This window comes from Panthera tigris, chromosome B2 (assembly GCF_018350195.1).
Source record: "Panthera tigris isolate Pti1 chromosome B2, P.tigris_Pti1_mat1.1, whole genome shotgun sequence".
Taxonomy (NCBI): domain Eukaryota; kingdom Metazoa; phylum Chordata; class Mammalia; order Carnivora; family Felidae; genus Panthera; species Panthera tigris.
The window spans coordinates 83,241,976-83,267,027 of NC_056664.1; the positions used below are offsets into that span (position 1 = coordinate 83,241,976).

The 25,052-nt window shown below is 34.9% G+C and overlaps 1 protein-coding gene and 1 long non-coding RNA gene across 3 annotated transcripts in view; one reads left to right on the top strand and one right to left on the bottom strand.

The window, feature by feature from the left end:
• Window positions 1–25,052, bottom strand: part of EPHA7 (EPH receptor A7) — a 169,518-nt gene that overhangs the window by 105,207 nt on the left and 39,259 nt on the right. For both annotated transcript variants that reach the window (XM_007084905.3, XM_007084908.3), the window contains exons 4-5: window positions 2,445–2,600; window positions 1,063–1,398 (exon numbers count right to left, since the gene is read on the bottom strand). In XM_007084905.3, the coding sequence (XP_007084967.2) occupies window positions 1,063–1,398; window positions 2,445–2,600 (492 nt within the window). The remainder of the gene's footprint in view (window positions 1–1,062; window positions 1,399–2,444; window positions 2,601–25,052) is intronic.
• LOC122238688 lies at window positions 2,447–24,090 on the top strand. Its single transcript, XR_006217750.1, has 3 exons — window positions 2,447–2,535; window positions 13,366–13,449; window positions 23,911–24,090. It is a non-coding gene; the product is annotated as an uncharacterized LOC122238688 (long non-coding RNA).

Here is a 25,052-nt window from a genome sequence, read left to right on the forward strand (position 1 = left end):
TTAAATAGGTAACATTTTGTTAAAATTGGCATAGAAGTGAAGAATAGATTAATCTATGTCCAGGAATTTGGGATAATACTGGTTTTGACAGCCAGCCAAAGATCAGGAAGACTCCGTTATAAGCTTATTATGATGCTCTCACAACTCAGTACTCCAGTGCAGGTCCCATTTTATTAATAACAATGACATAGTACTTGGCTACATCTACCACACAAGATCTTCTTTCACCAGCAAGAATTTTTAAAAGGTTGAGAAAGCCCTCAATTTCTGAAACTTCTTTCAGTAATAAGATTTTCCTGAAGGTTTAGAAAGTCTCCAATTTCTGAAACTTCCTTTCTAAATTATATTTTCCAAAACATACCACAACAAAGCATGACTGAGTAGGGCACCTCAAATGCCATGAAGAAAAGTGAAAATTGCTCCTAGGCTAAGCTACAAGTTCACGGTCTTCATGGTCATTACTTCCTAATTCACTTCTTTTGAAATTCTCACGAGATCTCCCAAGTACTTGCTTTAATATGACAAATGGTAATATGATCACAAACCTACTGATGAACTTAAAATTCCCTCATGCCCATTTTAACGCAGACTTGCCATATATGACAAATGTCACATCGTATGTGGTAAAACACTGGCTAACACTTTGTGAGACAGTGCACTCCACTCTTTCATCACCCTGATTATCATGCAGTCTTTGATCATGCGCATATACCACACAAAAGAGTACAACTGTAAGAACTATCCACCATCTCATTTTGTCCAATGTTTTCACTCTCTTCTAGATCTTTCAGTGGAGCTTCTTGTCTTAGAACAGTCTTAACTGGTTGACAATTTATCCCTTTTTAGTTCTCCTGCCAGAATCTCTGGAGGAGATGCTAATGAGTCTAGCAATGGTTAATAGTCAACAGGAGGAATAACAAAGAAAAGTTAGAGGTGTGAATTATCAACGAGCTGGAATAATCTAGTTCTGTGTAGCCAAGTTAACTAAATATTCACGCGCGCAAGAGACCTCACTTATGTAGTCGCATTATTCACTCAGTGAAGACAAACAGAAAAACATACCTGCTTGACCAGTGGTGATACTGACAGCCGCAAAGAGCCTCTGGGATCTGCTTAAGTCAGAAACTCCATTTACAGCTTCAACTTCAAAAGTATAATTAGCGTGGGCTAGCAGGTCCATGACAGTGACATAGTTATCCTCTAATCCGGTCTGCTGGGGCATGTAGCCAATGTTACTCCCACAGGGAACGCACTCGCCCTGCTCCCAACTGCACCGCTTACACAATACTCTGTAGGTCACATCATTTCTTCCCCCATTGTCGGCTGGAGGACTCCATTCCAAACTTACTGTGGTTTGGTTGATGTTGAAAATGAGGTTCTGTGGTGCAGATGGAGGCCCTTTGGAAACCGAAAATAAATAAACAAATAAACAAAAAAAGAAAAAAAAAACAACCCCAAAAAACAAAAAAATGAAGGAAAGGATCTGTGTGGGCCACGAAGCTAGTGGCTCAATTACCATACAGAAAACTAGTCGAAATGCTTTCTTTTACATAAACATTTCATTACCTTTCCTAAAGAAGCTGTATAAAAGCCTCCTTGAATTCACTTGGCAAGAGGCTCTATTTATTTTCCATTTAATATGTCAAAATGAAAACAGGATAACAACTGTCTTTGTGCTTTTGCCACAGTCTTTAGCTATTTTTCTTCTAAGCAATTACAAAGAACAGTTAATGCACCTAAAAAAAAACAGTTGTGCAGTTGTTTAAAAATAGTTTTCCTTTTAACCATATAACAGAGAATACATCTATTCATTCCTAATGTGCTCAAGAATGATTTACAGTAAGTCTGGGATTGGCTTTGGATTTGGGTCTCTCGAACATTCATTAATTGAAGCACCAAGATGTGAGATTTGCTCTATTTAGTGATGGAATTTTAAGTCAGAAACCATTACTCTTTAATCACATTTCATAACCACATAAGACTCAAATAACTTTTGCATTTTATTTATGATTTTTATTAGATACATGAGAAAAATATTCTTAAAATGCATCTTATCAGTTCATGAAAAATTGGGGCGTCTGGGTAGCTCAGATGGTTAAGCGTCCAAATTCCGCTCAGGTCATGATCTCACGGCGTATGAGCCCGAGCCCCGTGTCGGGCTCTGTGCCGACAGTTCAGAGCCTGGAGCCTGCTTCAGATTCTGTGTCTCCCTCCCTCTCTGCCCCATTCACATTCACACTCTGTCTCTCTCTTTCTCTCTCTCTGTCTCTCTCTCTTTCAAAAATAAAAAAAATGGCCTTATCAGTTCATGAAAAAAAAATTCAATATTTAATAACAATTAAGAATTCATTCACAAATCCAAAGCCCATCTCAATGATGTCACAATAGTACAACCAGTGTAAGGAATCTGAAAGTCCTTTCCTATGTTACGATTCTGAACTTACTTGTGCAGGCCACATACGGTGGATCAGATGGAGCCCTGTAATACCCATCCTCACATTCACATCTGGAGGAGCCTTCTTTATCGGAAAAACTGTGAGTGGGACAACGAGAGCACTGGAGATCTTGAGAGGAAGATTTGTAGAACCCACGGCCACAGGCTGGGGATGCAAAAGAAAGTGAAAATAGAAACATGAGAGCAGATAGATTTTTTTTTTAATTTTAGTAATAGCAAAGAATAAAATATGAAATTTAATTTGTGAAAAACAAGCTCTTTCTGATAAAATAAAGTGTATTCAGTGTAAATCAACTTGTAGAATGTATAATGTAGAATACTACATTTTAAAGTAAAACAATAAAAACCAAATAATACAGTAAACTTGCACCAATAGGTGGCATTGGTCTGAAACCTAGAGCCCAAAACTGAACAAAAGCATAATTTAATATGACAAAATCTTAGGATATTTAATTCAGGGTAACTTCACTTACAATATAATTAACTTACTTGTTGAAACATACGAAAATACTTCAAAGCTATGTTTTCTTAATATAAAATAGCTGTAAATTAACTTTATGTGTTAATTTGGTTGATACTGAAAAATACTAAAATAATTTTAATTACCTGATGAGGAAGAATAATGATATAAAAAATTTCATCTGAAAATGATAGAAATGTATTCCCTCAAGTTTTCAGAAAACTTCAAGATACAATTTCAACCAATTTAAGTTATAAGGCAGGGTACCTTGCACTAAGTGAACTTTCTTGTTACTAAAAATAACAAAAGCCTATAAATAGGAGAAACCTATTCCACTACAAATAAGGAGAAAGCCTTCAACTGTAAACAGATGATGACTGTTTATCCTCTCCTGAGAGAAGTTAACAATACCGTCACACTAACACAGCAACTGCTCTCAGCAATGAATAGACAAGTACAAAGAAGGTCCCTAGCACCTCTCAGTAAAGTTGCTCTTACTCACTTAGACCCTATTTGCTATTAAGTCAGGAAACCTTGAACCGTTTTCTATCACTGATTATTTTATATATTTGTCTGTAATATTTAGCAAATTAAATTTTCATTATTTCAAATTTTTTTTATTAATTGATGGCATGATACATTGACTATATTAAGTAAGTTTAATTTACCCTTCATATTTATCAAATGAATATATGTTTAAGTTTTAGTGACCTTCAAATTGAATAAAAATTAATCATATCTATAAAGAAAGATTAGTGAATATTTAACATAAATTTAAGTATAGCTTTTAACTTATTATATTCACATTTATTTAATGTCCTCAACTTGAGCATCCCTCAGGAACATAATCTACATTTTCACTCTTAGGTAAGTTAAACAATCCTATCTTATCAAGATGGTGTACTGAGTCATTCTCTACTTTTGCTCACATGCTCAATACTTAATGCATAATTCTGAAACAATGGAGAGCTCAAAATCATCTTTTGAGCTTCAAGAAAATAAGGCTATATTACACAAGCAAGATAGGTACTCCAGATAACTTAGAAACTTAATTTAAATATGTGTTATATAGCAATCGATAAGTGATAGATGTATACACAGAACTACAAGCATCTCCTTACAAATAGATGATGCACTACTGCCCTCAGAAGCCAATCTGCTTTTGGTTGGCTTCCTTAATTCATACAAAAGGAAAGCATTCACAAACATCTTAGGCAAAGACACTTCTTCACATGTTCTCAGTAGCAATTATACAAGTCTAAGGCACAGAGAGAGCAATGAGATTGACTATAAAACAATACAACTAAAATATAACACCTTGAAATGTTTCTGAAAACATGATCCTGCCACACAAAAAATGGTTAACTGGTAGGATGAAGGATTTGGCCTGCGTTTCTCAGGATAGAAATTCCTCTCTTTAAGTATTCACCCTATCTTGCTTTATGTTCCATCTATAATTCAATGATCACATACGACATCCATAAAATAGAGAAGACAATGCTTTACTTACAACCTGCAGCTTGATAACATCGAGGTCCAGAGAATTAAAAACAGAAAAAGAAGGAGAAAGAAGAGGTATGTGCTGACAGTCTTTAAGGACATGTGTGTATTAGTTATTACAAGGAGGAGAGGTTAGGGAGCCCGGAGATGGGAAACACAATGGCAACATAATTTACCATCCACTAGGAAAGGCTTCCAGAATTAGAAGATTCCACCAGCACACTGCCTGGTGGAATCCAGGAGAATCCTCATGCTCCCATTGCAAATAAAAGCTTGTAATAAAGGCTTATTCCTATTTTTCTTACGAATAAGGAAGGACATTTCTTGCTCAACTCACATAGTTTGTAGAATATATATGGTACCTAATGTAGAGAAATGCAAAACCCTTATCACTCAACTTTCAAATTACATTAAATTCTGTTACCACTTTAACAGATGGGAAAGCAGATTTGAAGCAAAAGTAACCTGAGTTCTTCAAATAATTCTGTTTGTCTAGGTTAAAACTGGATTTAGAACACAGGACTACTGATACTCAACCATATGCTATTCCACCAGCCTTGACTGCTCAATGAGCCAAAGTCTGGCACTCATTCAATGGGTCCCCAGGGCTAATTTTAGGGTTGCTAAAGCAACCCTAAAAATTAATTTTCTCTGGGTCCCTGTTGTCTCTCAAGATATCTTTTCACTAATTTAAAGCTATTATTTTAATTCAGAAAACTATGAAATAATAGCCTAGCACACCTTCCAGAAGAGATACTAAATAGGTATTCTCAATTTCACTGTGAATTTTGGCACCAAAGATGCCAGCAAAATTGAGGAGTACATGTATGGCTATCATTAAATAGATAATGATAGAGGCAATGCCGGAAAAATGTGGTCATCAAAGTCTTAACATTTTTTCTTTGAAGTAATATTCTGTTTCAGTTCAGTTAATATTGAAAATAATAAGTGGTAACAAGACAGTTTGCACTTAATCTCTAGGAAGACTATTAATTTAGAGTTATTAAAAATAAGTACAAAATCTTTGGAGCTATGGTGTTAAGAGTAAAGCCAAGAACATGCAGAGACATAAGCTGTATCTCTCAGGATAATAGTGAGCAACTGGGTGGTAAAAAGTTTGGGTAGGAAGTAGCAGATGCTCGTAAAATTAAAAATTTAGATGAGATATCTATAAGAAATAACCTGAGTAAAATACTCAGGGAAAGAAACTGGGGCGAAGTAGCATATCTGAGAGCCACATAAGATCTACATGAGCTCTCCAATTGCCCCCAAAAAGGCTATCTGGAAACAAGGCCATTTCTCCCCTACAGGAATGCAACTGGTTTTCTAAAAGGTACCAGTAAGAAAGTTTTTAGAGGTAAATGCCTTCTGAAACCTCAAAGATAAATTCCCTTTATACGTAACTGTAAAGTATCTAGGAATAACTTTCTAGGAATTGTGCAAATGCAGCTTTAAAACTTTTCTTTCTTTGCTTTAGTTCTCAATCTGCTCAATAGTATTTGAACTCAAAGCAAACTTTAATTAATATAGTATGTGTAGGGTGCCTGGGTGGCTCAGGTGGTTAAGTGTCTGACTTCGGCTCAGGTCATGATCTCAAAGTTCATGAGTTCGAGCCCCATGTCGGGCTCTGTGCTGACGGCTCAGAGTCTGGAGCCTGCTTCGGATTCTGTGTTTCCCGCTCTCTCTGCCCCTCACCCCTTCACGCTCTCTCTCTCTCTCTCTCTCTCTCTCTCAAAATTAACATTAAATTTTTTTTTTTTAAATATAGTATGTGCACTATGGTAAAGTTAGTTACAAAAAGAAACATACAATTTTAATTTCCTACCTTTTGATGTTTTTGCTTTTTTAATTGAACATTATTTGAAGGTAATATTCACTATATTGATGAAGATTGGGAATATGTACAAAATTTGTTTTCAATATTTAATTAATTTTGTAAAAATAATCTATCCTATTATTTTAGCAATAGTTTATTTTTTCAGTGTTATCAAAGGCCTGGGATTGATTCTTTCGACTGTTTTATCAAGTCCTTCGGGGCCCTAATGAATAAAATAACATAAGTTCATTATCCTAGCACCGAGAACCATAATCTTGTCAGATTTCATACACCAAGCAAGTTTTCACTTAGTCCGTTCTTCAATGAAAAACCGTCAAAGAAAAACGGAATCTAGGAAGCACATGAAACTTCTGTTTCCCAGGCAGTAACAATATACTATAATACATCCACTAAACCATGGTACAATATAGCATATTACAAGATCTGTTATAATATCTACTGTGATGAAATAAATGAAATTTATTATGTTTAACTTCAACTATCTTTAAATAAGAATAGTGTCCCTATGAAACTAAAGTGGCTTAAATAATATTTGAGATTTTAATTCTTTTAAAAAAGAACAAAAAAGGCAATAGGGTTTCCTATTTATAAATGACTTACTTAAAAGTACTAATACTGCAACAAATCCTGAACATGAAGACATTTAAATATATGAGAGTGGATACTAAAGCCTTGTATTCTGATTTCTGTTAAACTCTAACAATCAGATTCCATAGTTGTCTTCAATGGATGTCGACAGGGTGCCAGGACTTTGAATATCTATTCGCATGTTGCAGTTTATGGAACAATCAGGGTACTGGTATAACAAATCCGTGTTCTCAGTGAACAATCTTAATTTTTTTTTTCATATTTATTTATTTATTTTTTTGAGAGACATAGCAAGACAGACAGTGAGTGGGGGAGGGGCGGGGGGGGGCAGACACAGAATCCGAAGCAGGCTCCAAGCTCCGAGCTGTCAGCACAGAGCCCAACACGGGGCTCTAAATCATGGACCATGAGATCATGAACTGAGCCGAAGTCGGACGCTTAACCGACAGAGCCACCCAGGTGTCCCAACAGTGAACAATCTTAAAGGTCATCCTAAAAGCCACAGACAAATTTCTGTGTAGCCTGGAAAATTAGTTGAAATGGAATATCTCTTCCTTCTGAATGAGGATGCAGATACTCAGACTTGCTCTGGTTCTTTAGGTTTATGACCTATAAGGGTAAGGTTGGGGGATATCCTACCTGACTCTATTTCGATTGACCCTTTCCCGCAAACTGGTTATCCCAGAAAACCCACATACTTCTAGAGTTCTTCTACAGACGGGAAAGATTTCCTGGTCCTTCATGGACTCATTTTCTGGAAATCTTAAGCTCCACTTTTAATATCAGACACACTTGACACCATCCTGGACCTTAAAGCACTGATAATCTATATCTTAGTCAGCTGTCCACTATGACTGCACATTAGGGACACTTTGAAAAAACACTAATGACTTGACCTTATCAAAACCACTGAATCATCATTACGGTCTGGACATTTCTATATTCTAAAGGTTTTCCAGTTGTTTAGAACCATCATCCTGCAGGTTCTGGGTCTTGTCTCAGACTATCAAAGTTTCTAAAGAATACGTCACAAGATATATCCACCATAAAATCAATGAAGCAGGTAAAATGAGATATTATTAAGAAATCTAATAAATTAGAAATTTAAGAAAACTTTTAGTTTTCTTAAAACTAATGAAATGAAAAATGGAAATGAAAAATTAGTTCTTAAAACTAATGAAAATTAAAAAATGAAAATTCACTAATAAGCTAATCAAAAATAGGCAGAGAATCTGAACAGATATTTCTATATGGAGGACACACAAATGGCCAATGAACACATATAAAAATGATCAACACCATTAGCCATCAGAGAAGTGCACATGAAAACCACAATGAGATACTACTTATCCCCAGTAGGATAGGTATAAGAAAAAAGACAGATAAAACAAGTGTTGGTAAGAATATGGTGAAATTAGAAGTCTCATGCCTTGCTGTGTTAGGAATGCAAAATGGTGTAGCCACTTTGAAAAAAAAAGACTAGCAATTTCTCAAAAAGTTAAACATAATTACCAGATTACCTCACAACACCTCACAACTCCACTCCTAGGTGTATAACCGAGAGAAATAAAAATGTATATTGATACAAAACTTGGACATAAATGTTCACAACTAAATTATTCATAATAGCCATAAAGGTAGAGATAACCCAAATGTCCATCAACTAGCAAACAAATAAACACAAAAGAATATTATTCAGCAATCAAATATGGATGAACTCTGAAAATATCAGGCTATATGAAAAGATCCAGTCACAAAAATATATTTCCATTATGCAAAATGTCCAGAATACTGACACCATTAGACACAAAAATAAATTACTGGTTGCTAAGGGCTGGAGCAGGGAGAAGAAATGGTGAGTGACTATTATTGGGTGCAGGGTTTCTTTTTGGGGTGATTAAACTGTTCTAAATTTGATTTATAGTGATGGTTGTTGTACAACTCGCATGACTATACTGAAAAACCATTGAATTGTTCACTTTAATGGGTGAATTGTATGGTATGTGAATTATATTTCAGTAAAGCTGGTATATATAATGAAACCCATTAATAATACAACTTCAAATTGAACATAGAAGTAAGCAAATATTAAGAAAAATGTCAAATTAAGCTTTCAATAATATATTAGTTTGCCTTTCTAATACATATACTCTATATTCATCTATTGTTATAAAGCTGTATTTAGGTATAAAAATTAGCTATGAATTATTTAAAGAATTGGAAATTTTTAAATCTATGATCTAGATTATAACCTATCATCAATATATTCCTTTTACCCATTTGTTAATTTTAGAGTTTCATAAATAATAATTTATCTTTAATCTCAGGAGTAGCAATTTTATCTGAATAATTTTATAACAAAAGAAATAGATTCTTATCAAAACCAGCTTATAGTCAGGGGAGGTTTTTAATGATACAAAGTTAGTTTTGGGTGAATACCTGAATAGACCTTAAACATTATTTTATTTTACCCATATCTTTTTCCCAAACAAGGGAAGCCCCAGTCCCCTCCTTCTCCTACCATAAGCGAACTGAATACAGCTAGATTCAGCTTCCTCAGGTCTTACTCTGTTTCCAGACCTGTGATTTTAAGCACAATTGAACTTTTTCTGAAGGAATTATGTGTATGTGTCTGTGTGTAAAATATGAGGTTTTGCAGATGTTTCCGGCCACAGTTATGCAGCTGCAAAGAGTTTATTAATTATGAACTATAAGTGGATTGTTCTGTAATTGAAACTTTCTGGGCTTTAATATTATTGTAGAATCTACATAAATACATAGTTAGGGATCCTAATGAATGTTATTTTATTTATTGCAGATGGACATTTTGCTTAATTCAGAGCCTAATTCAGAGCAAAGCCAGTCCGTTTCCATAGGAGCTCTCAAATATTTGTGTCATATTAATGTCTATGCTCTACAATGCAAAGGGGAAAGCACAGCTTGTAGAAATAGTACTCCCACTGCTCAAAGTGCTGACCTCATCTGGGGTGGACAGATCCAGAATTTGTTTTTTAATCCTATTGACAGTGCCTCAGTGGGAATAATTACAAAAGTCCGCCTGAACGCCAGACCTCCTGTCACTGATATGCTATGATTTTTCACATTGAGAATGAACAGCGGGCAGAGAGGATAAAAACAACATGATGTAACGAGCATCTTACAGTTTGTGAGGCACCATCCACATCACCCTAGAACTAACTTGTAAGAGTTTAGAAAAGAAGTGGTGCAGAATATAAAGCATGTGATAACAGGTATCACGTGCTGAAAATATTTGGGGGTTTTTAAAAAGAAAAAAAGAAAAATTAATTTCAGGGCATTATAAGTATATATATTATTTAGTTGTGTTATTTAATTGAGTACTTAATGTTTACTAATACCATATAGTGAAAAAGAAACATGTAAAATGAGAACCTTTTTAAAGTTTTATTTTAAAACTTTTTAAAAGACTGGGGGCGCCTGGGTGGCGCAGTCGGTTAAGCGTCCGACTTCAGCCAGGTCACGATCTCGCGGTCCGTGAGTTCGAGCCCCGCGTCGGGCTCTGGGCTGATGGCTCGGAGCCTGGAGCCTGTTTCCGATTCTGTGTCTCCCTCTCTCTCTGCCCCTCCCCCGTTCATGCTCTGTCTCTCTCTGTCCCAAAAATAAATAAAAAACGTTGAAAAAAAAAAAAAAAGACCGTAAAAGAAAACAAAGCATTATATAAACACAGTTTTTTTGTCCTTTATTAAATTATAGGTTTGGAATATGCCAGGAATTTTTCTGGGGTCTGGCATTAAGGTACTCTTCATTTTACCAAAATATCACTGTAATTCTGATGTCATTACCAAAATGGTTAAAAAAAAAAAAAGAGGAAAAATGTCAAGTTAGAACATTCATATCTTTTTTGTCTTCTTATTCTACTTTATAAAAATTAGGCCTTGCTAAAGAAGTAATGTGATACGGCAAACAAGAACTGGATTTTAACTAAAAAAATCTGTTCAAATCTACTCCATGATTTACTGGCATGTAATTTGGACAAAGCCACTTCACATTCCTGGGCTTCAATGTCTTTGTTTTCCTTGTTATCAATTATTAAGTGCTATAGACACATGCATGTTTGTGTGTGTGTGTGTGCGTGTGTGTATTTGCATTTACAAAAACTTGTCTTAACAATAATACAGCAATCAGTTAATCAGTTCTCTAACTGTTAAACTCCCATACAATTGTTTTCATCGAAATGCTACCTTTAAAAAATGTGTATGTCAACCACCGTCACCATACCTCCAAAACCCCACATACAAACTCACACCCACTTAGTCTGTCAGTGGTGCCTCAGCCAGAGTGTGAAAGACCAGCTCTAAAGGACTGTCCTGCCTCTGCACGCCATCCTTGATAGGCAGTGGCGGGCACAGTGTCAGCGATGCATCTGCCTAACAGTTCACCTCTAGCTCTCACTGTGCCATTGTTGTCAAACCCTATCTGTGTTGCCAGAGACGGGCACATTCATTTTGGTTCATGCAGATAAGAATCCAGCAGTGGAATTTTTAAATTAGGTAAATAACTTAAACATCAACTGTCATAAAAGAAAGGATGAAAAATGAAATCAGACCCTTCTGGATCTCACTCAAGATTGTCCTCATAGGTCCATTCTGAGGGATCAACCTACAGATAAAAAAACTGAATTACTTATGCAATTCAGTATGTTCCAGTATGTTACCTATGTTCTAGCAATAACCCCATGGGAAAAGCACTAACACAGAATAATTTTAACCCTAATACAAGCCTATAGCAAAATGGTATAATTATTGGGTTTCCATGGTCTAAAAACACTTCTGCTAGGGGAAGCTAGCTAACCAAACTCAAACATTACTTACCTGTAGTGACTTTAAAAAATGCCTTGCTGGGGCGCCTGGGTGGCGCAGTCGGTTAAGCGTCCGACTTCAGCCAGGTCACGATCTCACGGTCCGTAGGTTCGAGCCCCGCGTCAGGCTCTGGGCTGATGGCTCAGAGCCTGGAGCCTGCTTCCAATTCTGTGTCTCCCTCTCTCTCTGTCCCTCCCCCGTTCATGCTCTGTCTCTCTCTGTCCCAAAAATAAATAAACGTTGAAAAAAAAAATTAAAAAAAAAAAATGCCTTGCTTATGATACAGTATTATTTTATTTTACTAACAGATCTCCTTGAGGGCATTGTCATTATCAACAAGAGGCTGTAATGGGGAGAGCTCTTAAATAGCAATTGGTGTTAGAAAGATTTCAGGCAGGGACACAATTTACCATAGCATCTAGGCCACTGTCAAGTTTCTTTTTTTCTTTTACTTTTTAATTTCAAGTTTTTATTTAAATTCTTGTATGTCAAGTCCATTTTTAAATATTTCTCTTATATTTATTATAATACCATAGGTTTTATAATTTCAATGTTATTATTCATTCTCATTATACTAAACTATTCCTCATAGTTTTGAAAACATACCAAGAAAATTTAGACAATGTAGGTTTTACATACAAAAAAAGTAAAATGTATGAATGAGGGTTCCTCTTTTGAAAGACCAAAACTCTAGCTTGAACATAATCATTTTTAATTTTTTTTTAACATTTATTTATTTCTGAGAGACAGAGAGACAGAGCGTGATTATGGGAGGGGCAGAGAGAGAGGGAGACACAGAATCCGAAACAGGCTCCAGGCTCCGAGCTGTCAGCAGAGCCCGACGCAGGGCTCGAACCCACAGACCGCGAGATCATGACCTGAGCCGAAGCCGGCCATTCAACCAACTGAGCCACCCAGGCGCCCCAAACATAATCATTTTTAAAACAACACTTCTTAAAAGACGAAATTCATGTTCCGAATGACATTGTTAATTTCACCACACAAAAGTCTCACTTCAACAAGCCTGTAAAAGCAATACAACTTGGCCTTTATATAAATGACGACACTGGCTTCCCCTCTAGCGTGTACTAGCTGTGTAACCTTTGCAAATCTGCTTAAGTTCTCTGAGCCCAGTTTGTCCATATCTAAAACAGCGAGGCCTAATAATAAGACTATATCATCAGACTATTGTGAATTAAAGTGTACAATTCCTGTGAAAAGTCTAGCACAGTGCCTGGTGGAGAATAAGCACTCAATAAATAACTATATGATTATTTCACGATGTCAGTTTCCATGCTGAGTTTTTATTTCACTCTAGTTTCTACCTCTAATAAACAATGAGCCACTTTTCCATTATCAGATGTGTAAACAAACAAGAAAAACAAATTAATTATTAGGCAAATACAGTCAAATTACTCATTCTTTCCCCGACTAAATAATTATTGTTTGTCTACTCTTTGCATTATGCTAGGCAACGGACCAAAGTTCTGTCCACTAAAAAAACAAATATGATGATCTCTAAATACATATTACTTTTGTCCTGGTATCCAATGGTGTGAATAATCAGTTGCTTATGTGCTTAAGCCAATTAAAATTCTGATATTTCATAATAAAGTGTTCTATAAGCTATAAATATTGTGCCTTAATCTGTATCTTTTACAATGTGCTTAATTATCTCCTATTTCAGTGGTGAATACAGACTCTAAAGTCACCTTTCCTGCCAGAGCTGTAGCACTTCATCAACGTGAAGAGAGAAAACTACTCAGCACAGGTAGACATGCAGGAAATGTGGGTAGAGACTTATTATTGACCAGTTATATTTAAACTGGAGAGTTATTTGTGGCAGTTATTGGTTTGTCTTTCAGCGATGCTAAGAGTGTGGATCTGGCAACATCAAAATGGTTCATAAAATCAGGTTACTTCAAGTTCAAAAAACTTTAGTGGGGCAAGAAATATGTATATCAATACACATATTTGAAATGTAATCATATTTAATAAAGTGAACATTTTTAGTACAATTCAAAGAATTACAATTAAACTATTTTATGAGTGATTCATCAATATTTGTTTTTTCTCCTACAAAACACTTAAATCTACCTATCTGTAGAAAAAGTTTGCGAGATCCATAACCATAATGAAAAGAAATAATTCCATCTTAATTTCTTTTTTTTTTATTTTTTTTTTGTAATGTTTCTTTATTTTTGAGACAGATAGAGACAGAGCATGAACAGGGGAGGGTCAGAGAGAAGGAGACACAGAATCTGAAACAGGCTCCAGGCTCTAAGCTGTCAGCATAGAGCCCGACGCGGGGCTCGAACTCACAGACCGTGAAATCATGACCTGAGCCGAAGTCGGCCGCTTAACCGACTGAGCCACCCAGGCGCCCCCCATCTTAATTTCTTAAAGCAAAGGGCAGTCCTTCCATTTCAAGCAGTCTGAAGTGTGGGCTTTTGACCATGTTTTCAGCAAAACTTTCAAAAATGATTAAAACACAATCATCAGTTAAAACAATCTTTCTAGCTATTTTGTGAAGACTACTTTTTTCCTTATTTAGTCAGTTATAAAATGTGGATCAATACTAAGTCTTGTGAAGCAAATAACCCTAGAGCAGTTTAAGGCAGTTTGAACATGTGGGAAGATAAATAATCATTTCTGTTATGTCAGTGGAAAATTTTTTGAAGATCATAAAGAAATCAGTTTGCCCTGAAGCATGACATTTTAAAAAGATGCATCAGGACAATGAGGATATTCACTCAATCCTTAATTCTTAGAAATAAAAGAAAGTAACAGGCAGAATAAATCCTCGCAGCAAATGATATTGTTGAGCTCATTCCTTTTTTCAAAAAAGGGAGCTCACCACACACACACACACACACACACACACACACACACATTTATACATACATATACACATATGTGTATATATAGTGGTAAGACAAACTGAATTTCTAGAAATTAAACAGTAAGATTTTGTAACTGCATCCCCATACTTTCTACTCCTTAAAAATAGAAAACAAGTTAATTTTTAATTTTTATCTCCACACCAAGTAAATAATCCAACAGAACTCTATCAGTATCCTATCCACTTCGCATTCACAGCATTTTGCAGAAAGATACTGTAGGTACTACTAGAATATTGTTTAATATTTTGTAATAAAAACTTTTTAAAAAGAGTAGCTATGTTCGATATTTAAAAAAAAAAAAAAACATCTAGTTTAGCTCCTGCTTTTAAGGAATAACTAATTCATCCTTCACGAATCAGTTAAAAATTTCCCTTCTCCTAAAACTACTGAAGACAATCCAAACTGATCTGTATGACATACCACAATTATAGCATTAACACTGTCGTAATTATTTCCCCAGGTGTGTCTCTTCTAGCTCACTGTGAGACCCTCAAGGGCAGAAATTATGTATCTGTGGATTCCAGAGCCTCGCACAATGCCTAGCATATAGCAGGAAGTTAACCCGCATTTACTGAATGCATTTATTGAATTCATCCTGCAATATTAAGCACCAGGCAGTAACTATCCCACTTACCAAAGACTAATTCACCAACACAACTAAGTAAACTTTTTATTGTAATCAGATCAATGGGAAGAGCATAGCATATACCTAAGTAGAATGCAGTAGAGTCCTGACTATATCAGTTAAGGAAAGACACTTCATGGGCTCTCACTCTTAAGGAGTTCCCTTTAAGCTGTCCAGGGAGAAAACTGCATAGCCATGTTTAGATTAGTGCTTTAGATAATTTGCAACACAATTCTATGAGCATCTTTAACACAGTAATATGAATAAGTATATGAATGAGATGTGAAATATTTTATAACCATATAATTAGAGCATTTTTCTTTGAACAAGGGAAAGAAAAGTTCCAAGAGAGGGAAACTACTAGTTGTGAATTATAAATCATAATAAAACTGTCAGTGTAGGGCTCTTTTCTAAGACAAAAAGATAAAGAGTGATAGTCCCTCATTCTTAAAACAGACCATTCTTCTTTAAATATATGACTTATCCAAACTCAAAAACAAGAATATTCTAGTTGTAGATAATTCAGAATTGCCATATTCTAGAAAGTACACATATACTTTCATTTCTGTTAGTAATTTGGAACTAGACAGGCCACTATTAAAATAAATTCTTGTAATTAACATTTCTATTGGAAAACACAGAAATATCACTGATGCCCTACATTATGAAAAATGATTTCAATTTATTTCTTACTGGCTTTCTTTTAAATTTTAAAAACAATTATTGTAAACAAAAAAAAGTAATTTAAATACAATGGGCCATTACATCTTTTCTCTTATTATAAGGATAAACACATATATATCCACATACCCTTCTGTACCTTTGTGTTTTGCATTCAATTTCATATGTCTCTAAAATAAATTAATTCATTTTGCATATGGCCTATGCAGGGGCATGACAAAACCAAGGGTTAAAGCCTATTTATATGTACATGTAATATTTTACTTTTTTCAAGTTAAAACTGAAACCTTAAGACAGGAAAACTGGATAAGAACATAAAGTACTTTATCATAAAGAATTAGCTCAGAAAAAGTAATGTAAGTACTACAAAGTATATTTAAATCTGAAATAAATGAAAACTGTACAAGTGAAATACTGTTTTCTTATGGTAAAGGATAATAATGTAAATGTGTACATTTCCAAATGAAAAATGTGTTGAAATTTCTTACAAAGAAAAGGCTAAACTAGAATATAATGATCCATTCTATTTCTACACTAATGGTGCCATACAGTACGGTATTATGTACAGAGAGCTGATAGGGAATTAAATATTCCTAGTTAATTAGAATCAAGTCGTCTCAAAGCCTACATAAAGGTTTGGAAATTTTAATTTATACTAACCAGAATACAGATAATAAAGAAGGAAAAAAAGCAGTTCAAAGATTGCACCCAAAACTAATGGTAAAGAACATACAGAAGAAAAGCAGAGGACAGATTGTGAAGACATATTGTCACAGATGGAAACCAGGTGGAATGGGTCAGACAATACTTTTAGAGTAATTATTTTCAACATTTAAGTTGAATTACTTTTTTGTAAGTGTTCAACAAAAGACAGATAAGAATACTAGCTGTCTATATGCCTAAATAAACATAATGTCTAAAAGCGAAGGTGTGATCAATCAAGGAATAATCAAGCATTGTATAAGAATTTGTGTAACACCTTTGTGACTGGATATATACCAATGAAAAACTGAGGCATCTGCATCTGATGCTTGAAAATTTTCAAATGCTTTTATTTTATTTCACCATAATGAAACAGTAAACTGTACCTAAGGCATGACAAGACCAATGGTGATCCTTACCAAATGTCAACAACGATAAGAGGAAAGAGTCCCAACCTTGCAAGAATATGACTTTTGCCATTCCTTTCCATCTGCCATTTTTCAGTAACATTATTTTGTAGTTTAAATCAGCAGTCCTTGGGGTGCCTGGGTGGCTCAGTTGGTTAAGCATATGACTTGGGCTCAGGTCATGATCTCTCAGTTCGTGAGTTCAGGCCCCACAGTGGGCTCTGTGCTGACAGCTTGGAACAGCTCGGAGCCTGCAGCCTGCTTTGAATTCTGTCCTCTCTCTCTCTCTGCCCCTCCCCCGCTCATACTCTTGTCTCTCAAAAATAAACATTTAAAAAATTAAAAATAAATACATATAATAATTAAATAATCAGTAAAGGCTAAAAGGTGAATCTTTGCAAGCTACAGATGTTAAAAGAGTATGACTAGTCAGTGTCAGTAAAGATTTTGCAGTTCTTAGATTTTCCCAAAATGAAATCCTTCTTTTATCATACAAATAGACAAACGTTGAATGCTATAAAATATTTTGCAAAATTAGAATTTGGAGGAAACCATCTTTTATCAAGATAAGGTGCACTGCTCTTTACCTGTTATCCTCATTATAACTTTGCTTTATTATATTTTCCATCTATGTTGCATCACCAAATGGTATGCAGTTTGTCCAAACCTTTAAATAGTTAATTTTCTGCTCATGAAATGTTTGAATACCTCATTGCAAAGTGCAATGTGTGTAGCTCTAACAACCTAAGTGCCATTTAATATGGTTAGTTAAACATTCTACTTTTCACATGGAAAATATGATAGTTGAGTAGGTTTATATATTGTTATTGCCTTAATGTCTATTTCACAAATTCATTAGTTTTTTTATTAAATTAATTCTTCTATTACTCTTTAAAAAAGGTTACATTGCAAGGGAATAGAGAATTCTCAAAATAAACTACTCTCTGCCAAGTTTTTATATACAGACTTATGATTTAGAGTGTATATTTCTTAAAAGAATTGTCACAATGGCTAAGAGTTTATATATTTTTCTATTCAAATATTTGTGATACATAATAATACAATAAATATATGTGTGTATTTTGACCTAATCAAAGCTTACAATAATTTATATTTGGAATGAACCAATAGATACCACATTTTCTCTGCAGTTTATATTACATTAAATTTTATCAACATACCCTATAATTCTACTTTGTTGCTTTAATATCAAAGTCAAAAATAAAATTAACAGAAAACTATACGAGCAAAAATTCTCATCTTTTCTTAAAATCCAGATGTACCATATAACTAGTTATTAAAGAATTTGGTCAATTGAGGGGCACCTGGGTAGCTCAGTCAGTTAAGCATCTGACTTCAGCTCAGGTCATGATCTCATGGTTCATGAGTTCAAGCCCAGCGTCAGGCTCTATGCTGACAACTCAGAACCTGGAGCCTGTTTCCAATTCTGTGTCTCCCTCTCCCTCTGCCTCTCCACCTCCACTCTCAAAAACAAATAAACATTAAAAAAAGAATTTGGTCAAGTGAAAAACAGATTTGTATCAAGTATAAAGCATAAGCCCTGACTTTTTAGAAATAGAGAATGCTATAGTTAAATTTTTTCAACCAATACTTTGTGCAGGAAACCCAGAAAAGTACTTTAGAATCATATTTCCTTTGTTCACTATGATTTCTGGAAATACTATGGAACAGTTTTTCAATCTTGCTATCAGTATATATTCTTGATTCTCTGGAATTTGATACATCACTGACTTGCCAGCTGCTTACCACATAGGATTATCAACAGTGTTATGCAGATAATTTAATTAGTGAGTTTGAGGATAGTATCAAAATTAGAGGTATTTTTCACATTCAGGATTCATCAACATCTCCACAGTTATATCTCTAAAATGGCAAAGGTTTATGCTATCTTTGTTACTCTACATTTCCTTGAATGCAATTCTTTCTGAATAATCACGAGCATAACATGAGCATGCCATTTACTAATGGATAAATATATTGCATGCTTTCTTGCAAAACAAACAAACAAACAAAAAATGTACTCCAAATCCCATTTTACATATTTGATTAACATATGAAGGAATAAATCCTTTCATACTACACCTCAGTGTTTCATAAATATTCCTATTATTAACTTTCAGAGAGAAATGGCATAACATTAGGTAAAGAAGATTTTATCAAATGTCAGAAGAAATAATAAGAAGGTAGTAGAATATTGACTTTCCAACCAACAGAAAGCACTAAAATGACATAGAGTCTCACAAAAGGTATATAACCAGAGCATTTTCTTTTTTTTAGAGTCAGGTTCGAATTTAGAGCTATTTATATCAAGAAGTAAACTATGTGGCACTAAACTTTTGGAAGAAGATTCATTACAAATGCATCTGCTACAATTCTAAATCGCATCTCCTTGTAAAGCCATATCTGACCTCTGGTAAAGCCAACTGAGTCCCTCCTCTCTCTTCCCGTTCCTAAAATTAATCACTTTAGCTCAGATTTACATTTCTATTTCCAGCTATCTATCACCTATCTATCATCTATCTATCTATCTATCTACCTATCTATCTATCTATCTATCTATCATCTCATGCAGGGTCATTATACTCTCACTACAGTCTTGCAAGACAGTTCTCATATTCCTCCAATTAAATGTAAAGATGTTAGTCATATTTCCTTTATATTTCACAAGAGTTTGGTCCTTTGAAGTCTTCATTCTATTGTTAATGCCTCACTAATCAAAACTTTAATACTGCCCAAGATGTTAATGTTTTATATATAGTTACATAGACTGAAATTTTATTTGTCAAAATAGAAGAAACTTGCATATTGGATACATATTGATGGGTAAGAAAAAGTTTATAGATCAGTAGAGGACAGTCTGTAAGAATGCAAGCTACAGAGCCAAACACTTTGAATTCAAACCCTAGGTTTAAATGCTTGACCTGCTACTAGACCACTGGATAGGAAACGGCCTAGGAAAAGTAATTTTTTTTTCTTAATAGGACTGTTATGTGGACAAAATAACTTATAACAATCCCTAGCACATACTAAGTACTTTATACATGTCAATTAATATTATAATTCTTTATTATGTTATATTGTAAAGAACAGGTTTGTTTTTGTTTTTTGTTTTTTGTTTTTTTTTAATTAAGAAAATTTTGCTTCACCAAAATGTAAAAACAGCTTCTGGAGTGTTCTCCAACATTTTTGTAAGCAGTCTTTTTAACTGCATAATTATATAAATTATGTAGCTAAATGTCTATAAGTTTCAATTTAGGAATTCATTTAATAGTTTCGACAGCTGAAGAAATCATATATAAAGGATTCTTTAAAATAACGTCATTTAAAAATCCATTTGAAATTTAACCTAGTTTTCCTTCTGTCGCTTTGGTCTGTACAAATTTACTTTGTTTAGTAGGGTATTTAGATAAAGGTACAACTTTGCCCTATAATCTCCAATGAAAGAAAATATGCCAAACACACGTTTCAAACTGTGTAACTTGCCATGTAATACCAAAATAAAACAACATAAGACAGACTGATAAAAACTCAAGGATTTGAAAGGGTCAAGAAAAGCTCCAGTACACTGCAGGCAGCTATTACAGATAAAACGTTCACTGAAAAGAGGGAGAGCGAGAAAGAGCGAAAAAAGGAAAAGTAATGAAAAAAGAACAGAATTCTACAATAATACAACTTATTTTCAAGTCAGTTCATGCTTTTCCTTTGCTGCCCTTAACAGTGATGTAAGCATCCATACACAATTTGATATCAATCTGCTTTCTATCCATATCTGCAAAGTATGACATTTTTTTTTAAAGACAACTAAGAAAAGTGAACGCTACCATTCTCTTTCTTCATGACAACTAAAGGAGAAAAATCACAGTATTTTAGGACTTCTATCATTATTTCTCTTAGCAAGTATGCCCACAAAACCTCCATTATAAGAGATTTATGGTCTATAGATATAGGAGAAGTTAGGCAGAAGAAGGTGGGGCCTTCTCATAATTAATAACTCTGAGGATCATAAACAAGAAGGAGAGGGATCACACTCCAGAAAGTATGCCATACTGTCACCAGCAGTGACCAAGTGACAAACTGTGGTTTCATTTTCACCTACTAATACAACACTGGTAGTCCACAGCCAAACAACTGACATGATAACAGCTGACCGTAACGTATGAGAACAGAAGGCCAAAGACATGTCTCCTACCTACAGGAATATATGCAGCTCATTTTCTGGAAAATTGTAGCCACCCGTTATAAGAAACACTCACTGTCTTCCATTCAAGTGCATTTGAACAAAAATAAAGACTATATACAGAAGTGTATACCCCATAACTGAAGCCCATCTTTGGGGGAAATGTAAGGCTTCTTCAATCCTTCAACCCTGGGTCCCAAGCAAGTCAAAGGTTCAAGCAGACTCATGTATTCTCTTTTTACACCTTTGAGGCAGATCCTCAAGACACAAATTAACTCTCCTTTCTTATCTTACATTTCTACCACCCATTCTATTCCTTTGATGTCTTTGCTTTCTGAGACAAGTAGTCCAGAGTCCTCATCACTTTCCCATTCCACACAAAATCTGAAACTGGTCACATTTTGCTAATAATCACCAAATACAGGGCTAGAAACAATTTACATGGGAATTACAAAGGCTCCAAAATATTATAAAGTTTTCCTATCCATACAGCATGAGGATAATAACTTTTAATTTTCCAGTGCAATATTTCTCAAGTGGGGGCGACTTTGCCCGCAGGGAACATCTTGCCATACCTGCGGACATTTTTGGTTATTTGAACTGGGGTGATGTTACTGGCATCTGGTAGGTGAACATCAGAGATGCTGCTACACAACCTACAGGACTCACCACAACAGAAATTACGTGGCATGAATGTCAGTAGGGCTAGTGTTGAGAAACCCTGCTATACTACAAACAGGCTGTCAATTTTACTTCTGAGTCCTAGGTATCTCCTTTAATGAAGCCCTGTCCTAACTAGCAGGGAAAAAAAAAAAAAAAAAAAAAAAAAAAAAGATTACGGCTAGTTTTTTTTTTCATAGTCATACAAAATAGAACATAACTTTGTTACCAAGTTTAGTTTTAGCTTCCATAAACTTACTTTTTCTTCAAGTTTCTCCAGCTAAAGTTCTAGATGTTTGCTTAGAAATTAACCTCTTTGGAGTGCCTAAGTGGCTCAGTGGGTTAAGCATTCGACTCCACTCTGGATTTCAGATCGGGTCATGATCTCACAGGTTTGTGGGATTGAGCCCTGTGTCAGGCTCTGTGCTGACAGTGGAGAGCCCACTTGGGATTCTCTCTCTCTCTCTCTCTCTCTCTCTCTCTGCACTTTCCCCTACTCACTTCATCTCTTCCTCAAAATAAATAAATAAACATTGAAAAAAGAAATTAACCTCACTTGAAATTTTTGTTAAAAAAAAAGGTTTGAAAAATGGAAAAAGTGCTATATACGTTGAAGTCGATAGGACTGTTCTTATTACCACCCTCTCTTCTCTCAGATCAGAGTCACTATTTCAAACTTCTATCTACATAAAAGGTATGTCTCCACTTATAAGATAAGTCTTAACCTAGAATTAAAAAACAAAAAAACAAAAACTAAAGTTGTTATTCCTTCACTAGTAGGAAACTTAAAATTTCTACTTCCCTCTACCTCTCATATCAAGTTAATTCTTGTCCATTATTCTTTGGACACTCACAATACAGTAACCTTCTGACAAATGTTTATCACAGCTCATCTTATGTACTGTGCGGTCTTCCTATACAGTTATTCACTTATTTATCATCCAACAAATATTATGAATGCGTCTTATGTACTCACTATGCAAAGACCTATAGACGTTGTGGGAAGAAAGACAGACACAGTCCTTGTCCTCACAGAGCTCTGTCTAGTAGAAGACCGATAATTAAACAAGCAATTCTAAAAAGCATGATATGTCATGAATGGGAATCAGTGCAGGAACACGGATTCAGTGGCATCTCTTCTGGTATACGTGAAACCTGCAGAATAAGTAAGAAGTACTCAAAAGAGAGTGGAAAGAAGATTATTCACAGACAAAGAAAGAGCAGAGAGGAAAAAGATCATGGCAATTTGAGGCAATGCAGGATGTTACTGTGATGGAATGTAGGATACAAATGACAGAGGAGCAAGTGATGACTCTAGAACAAGGCAGAGGCAAGAGTTAAGTTTTGATTTCCTTCTAAGAGGAATAGTAAGCCAGTGAAGGATTTTTAGAAAACAATGGTAAGATATGACTCACATTTAAAAGCATCACTGTAGGGGTGCTGCTGTGGCTCAGTTGGTTGAGCATCCACCACTTGATTTTGGCTTAGGTCATGATCTCAGTGTTCGTGAGATCGAGCCCCATGTTGGGTTCTATGCCTCTATGCTGACAGTCCAGAGCCTGCCTGGAATTGTCTCTCTCTCTATCTCTGTCTCTCTCTCTGTCCCTCCCCTGCTCACTCTCTCTCTCTCTCAAAAATAAATAAGTAAACTTAAAAAAAAATCACTGTAGATGCATTGGATGAGCACAAGGCAGAAAAGGAAAACAGAGAAAAAGTGGGGCAGTGATACAGGTGGAAGATGATGGTGGACTGGAACAGGACACACGTGGTTGTTTGTAGAGAACTGGACATTCAGGACATCTCTGGGGGGTAGAGTTAAGAGATTTTTGTCGTCGTTAGATATTTCCTAGACTCTACTCTTACGTTTTCCAATTATCCAGATTGTGCCAGAAGTTTTGGTTTTAAAATATTAAAAATTAAAATGCAGGTTGATTTTTAAGAGTGTCCTCTCAGCAGCATATGAGTTAGGCAGGCAAGCAAATACCCTCATTCAATAGATAATCAGAGTGGAGGCTCAGAGACATTAGTGACACTAATTTTAATGTTAATGTTACAGGGTAGTGAAAATGGGCTTAGAACCCAGCCATCAGTTTCTGACTCCAGTCCAGTTTCCAGTGGTGTGTTTCTTCTGGATCCAGACCTCTGCCACAGTCCTGTGCTGTTTGGTGTATACTATATACTCTTGTACCTGAATACTGTGATGTATAATTTTCTAATCATTTCACGAATGTGTATATACATTCAGTAACCATTCCACAAAGAAATGGAAAAAAAAAAAACATAAACTCTGATTATACTGAATATAACTGAATGAATAAAATCCTAAATAGACATTTATATTAATATAAGTAATACAGGAAGAAAAGATCTATTAGCATTGTCCAGGCTAAAATTCTTTTTCATACGGATTAGTTGGCAATATGATCAGAATATAAATATTTAATGAATTATGAAAATCAAATTTGCCTTCATGCAAGTTCACTCTAAATGCACATTAATTCCAGAGAAGCAAAAACGTTGAATTGCCTCTTCTTCCAAAACATAATTTTTCTTTCCATCTAATTTCATTTGACACATAATCCTATAAGGTGCTTTACCTTTCAGCTCTAAATTTGACTCCAAAAAAAAAAAAAAAAACCCTATAATTAGTTTGCCATCATGAAATATGAATAGCTGAGTCACAGTTTAATAACTTAACTTTAGGGTATAATAATTACTTTTGTTAGTATATACAACCACCAGTTACACATACATAAATTTTATTTCGGATAATGTTAACAACTTTATATTTAAAAAAGCTAAAACACACTAGAGTACAATTTAAAAACTGATTACTTTGGAAATGTATAAAATGTGTGGTAAGAGGAGACCAAATGCTTTACATGGAAGGTAACTATATAATTCATCATCCCAGGCTGGACCCTTTCAAGAGCGAGAGGAGGGCCATTAATAACAACAGAATTAGTGTCACCTTAATCACTAGAACAAGATCACAACAAAGGGAAATGGCTTCTTCTAAGAGCTCCTGAAATGCCGATGATGAGCCCCCTAAATAAAATTCACTTTGGTACACAACTTAAATAACTAAATAACCTGGACATACACAAAAATTCTGAAATTTGAAGATTTTGTAAATTTTGCCTACCAGCTCCTCTACCAATGTTTTTAGAAGTGAGTTAAAATCAATACACTTCACAA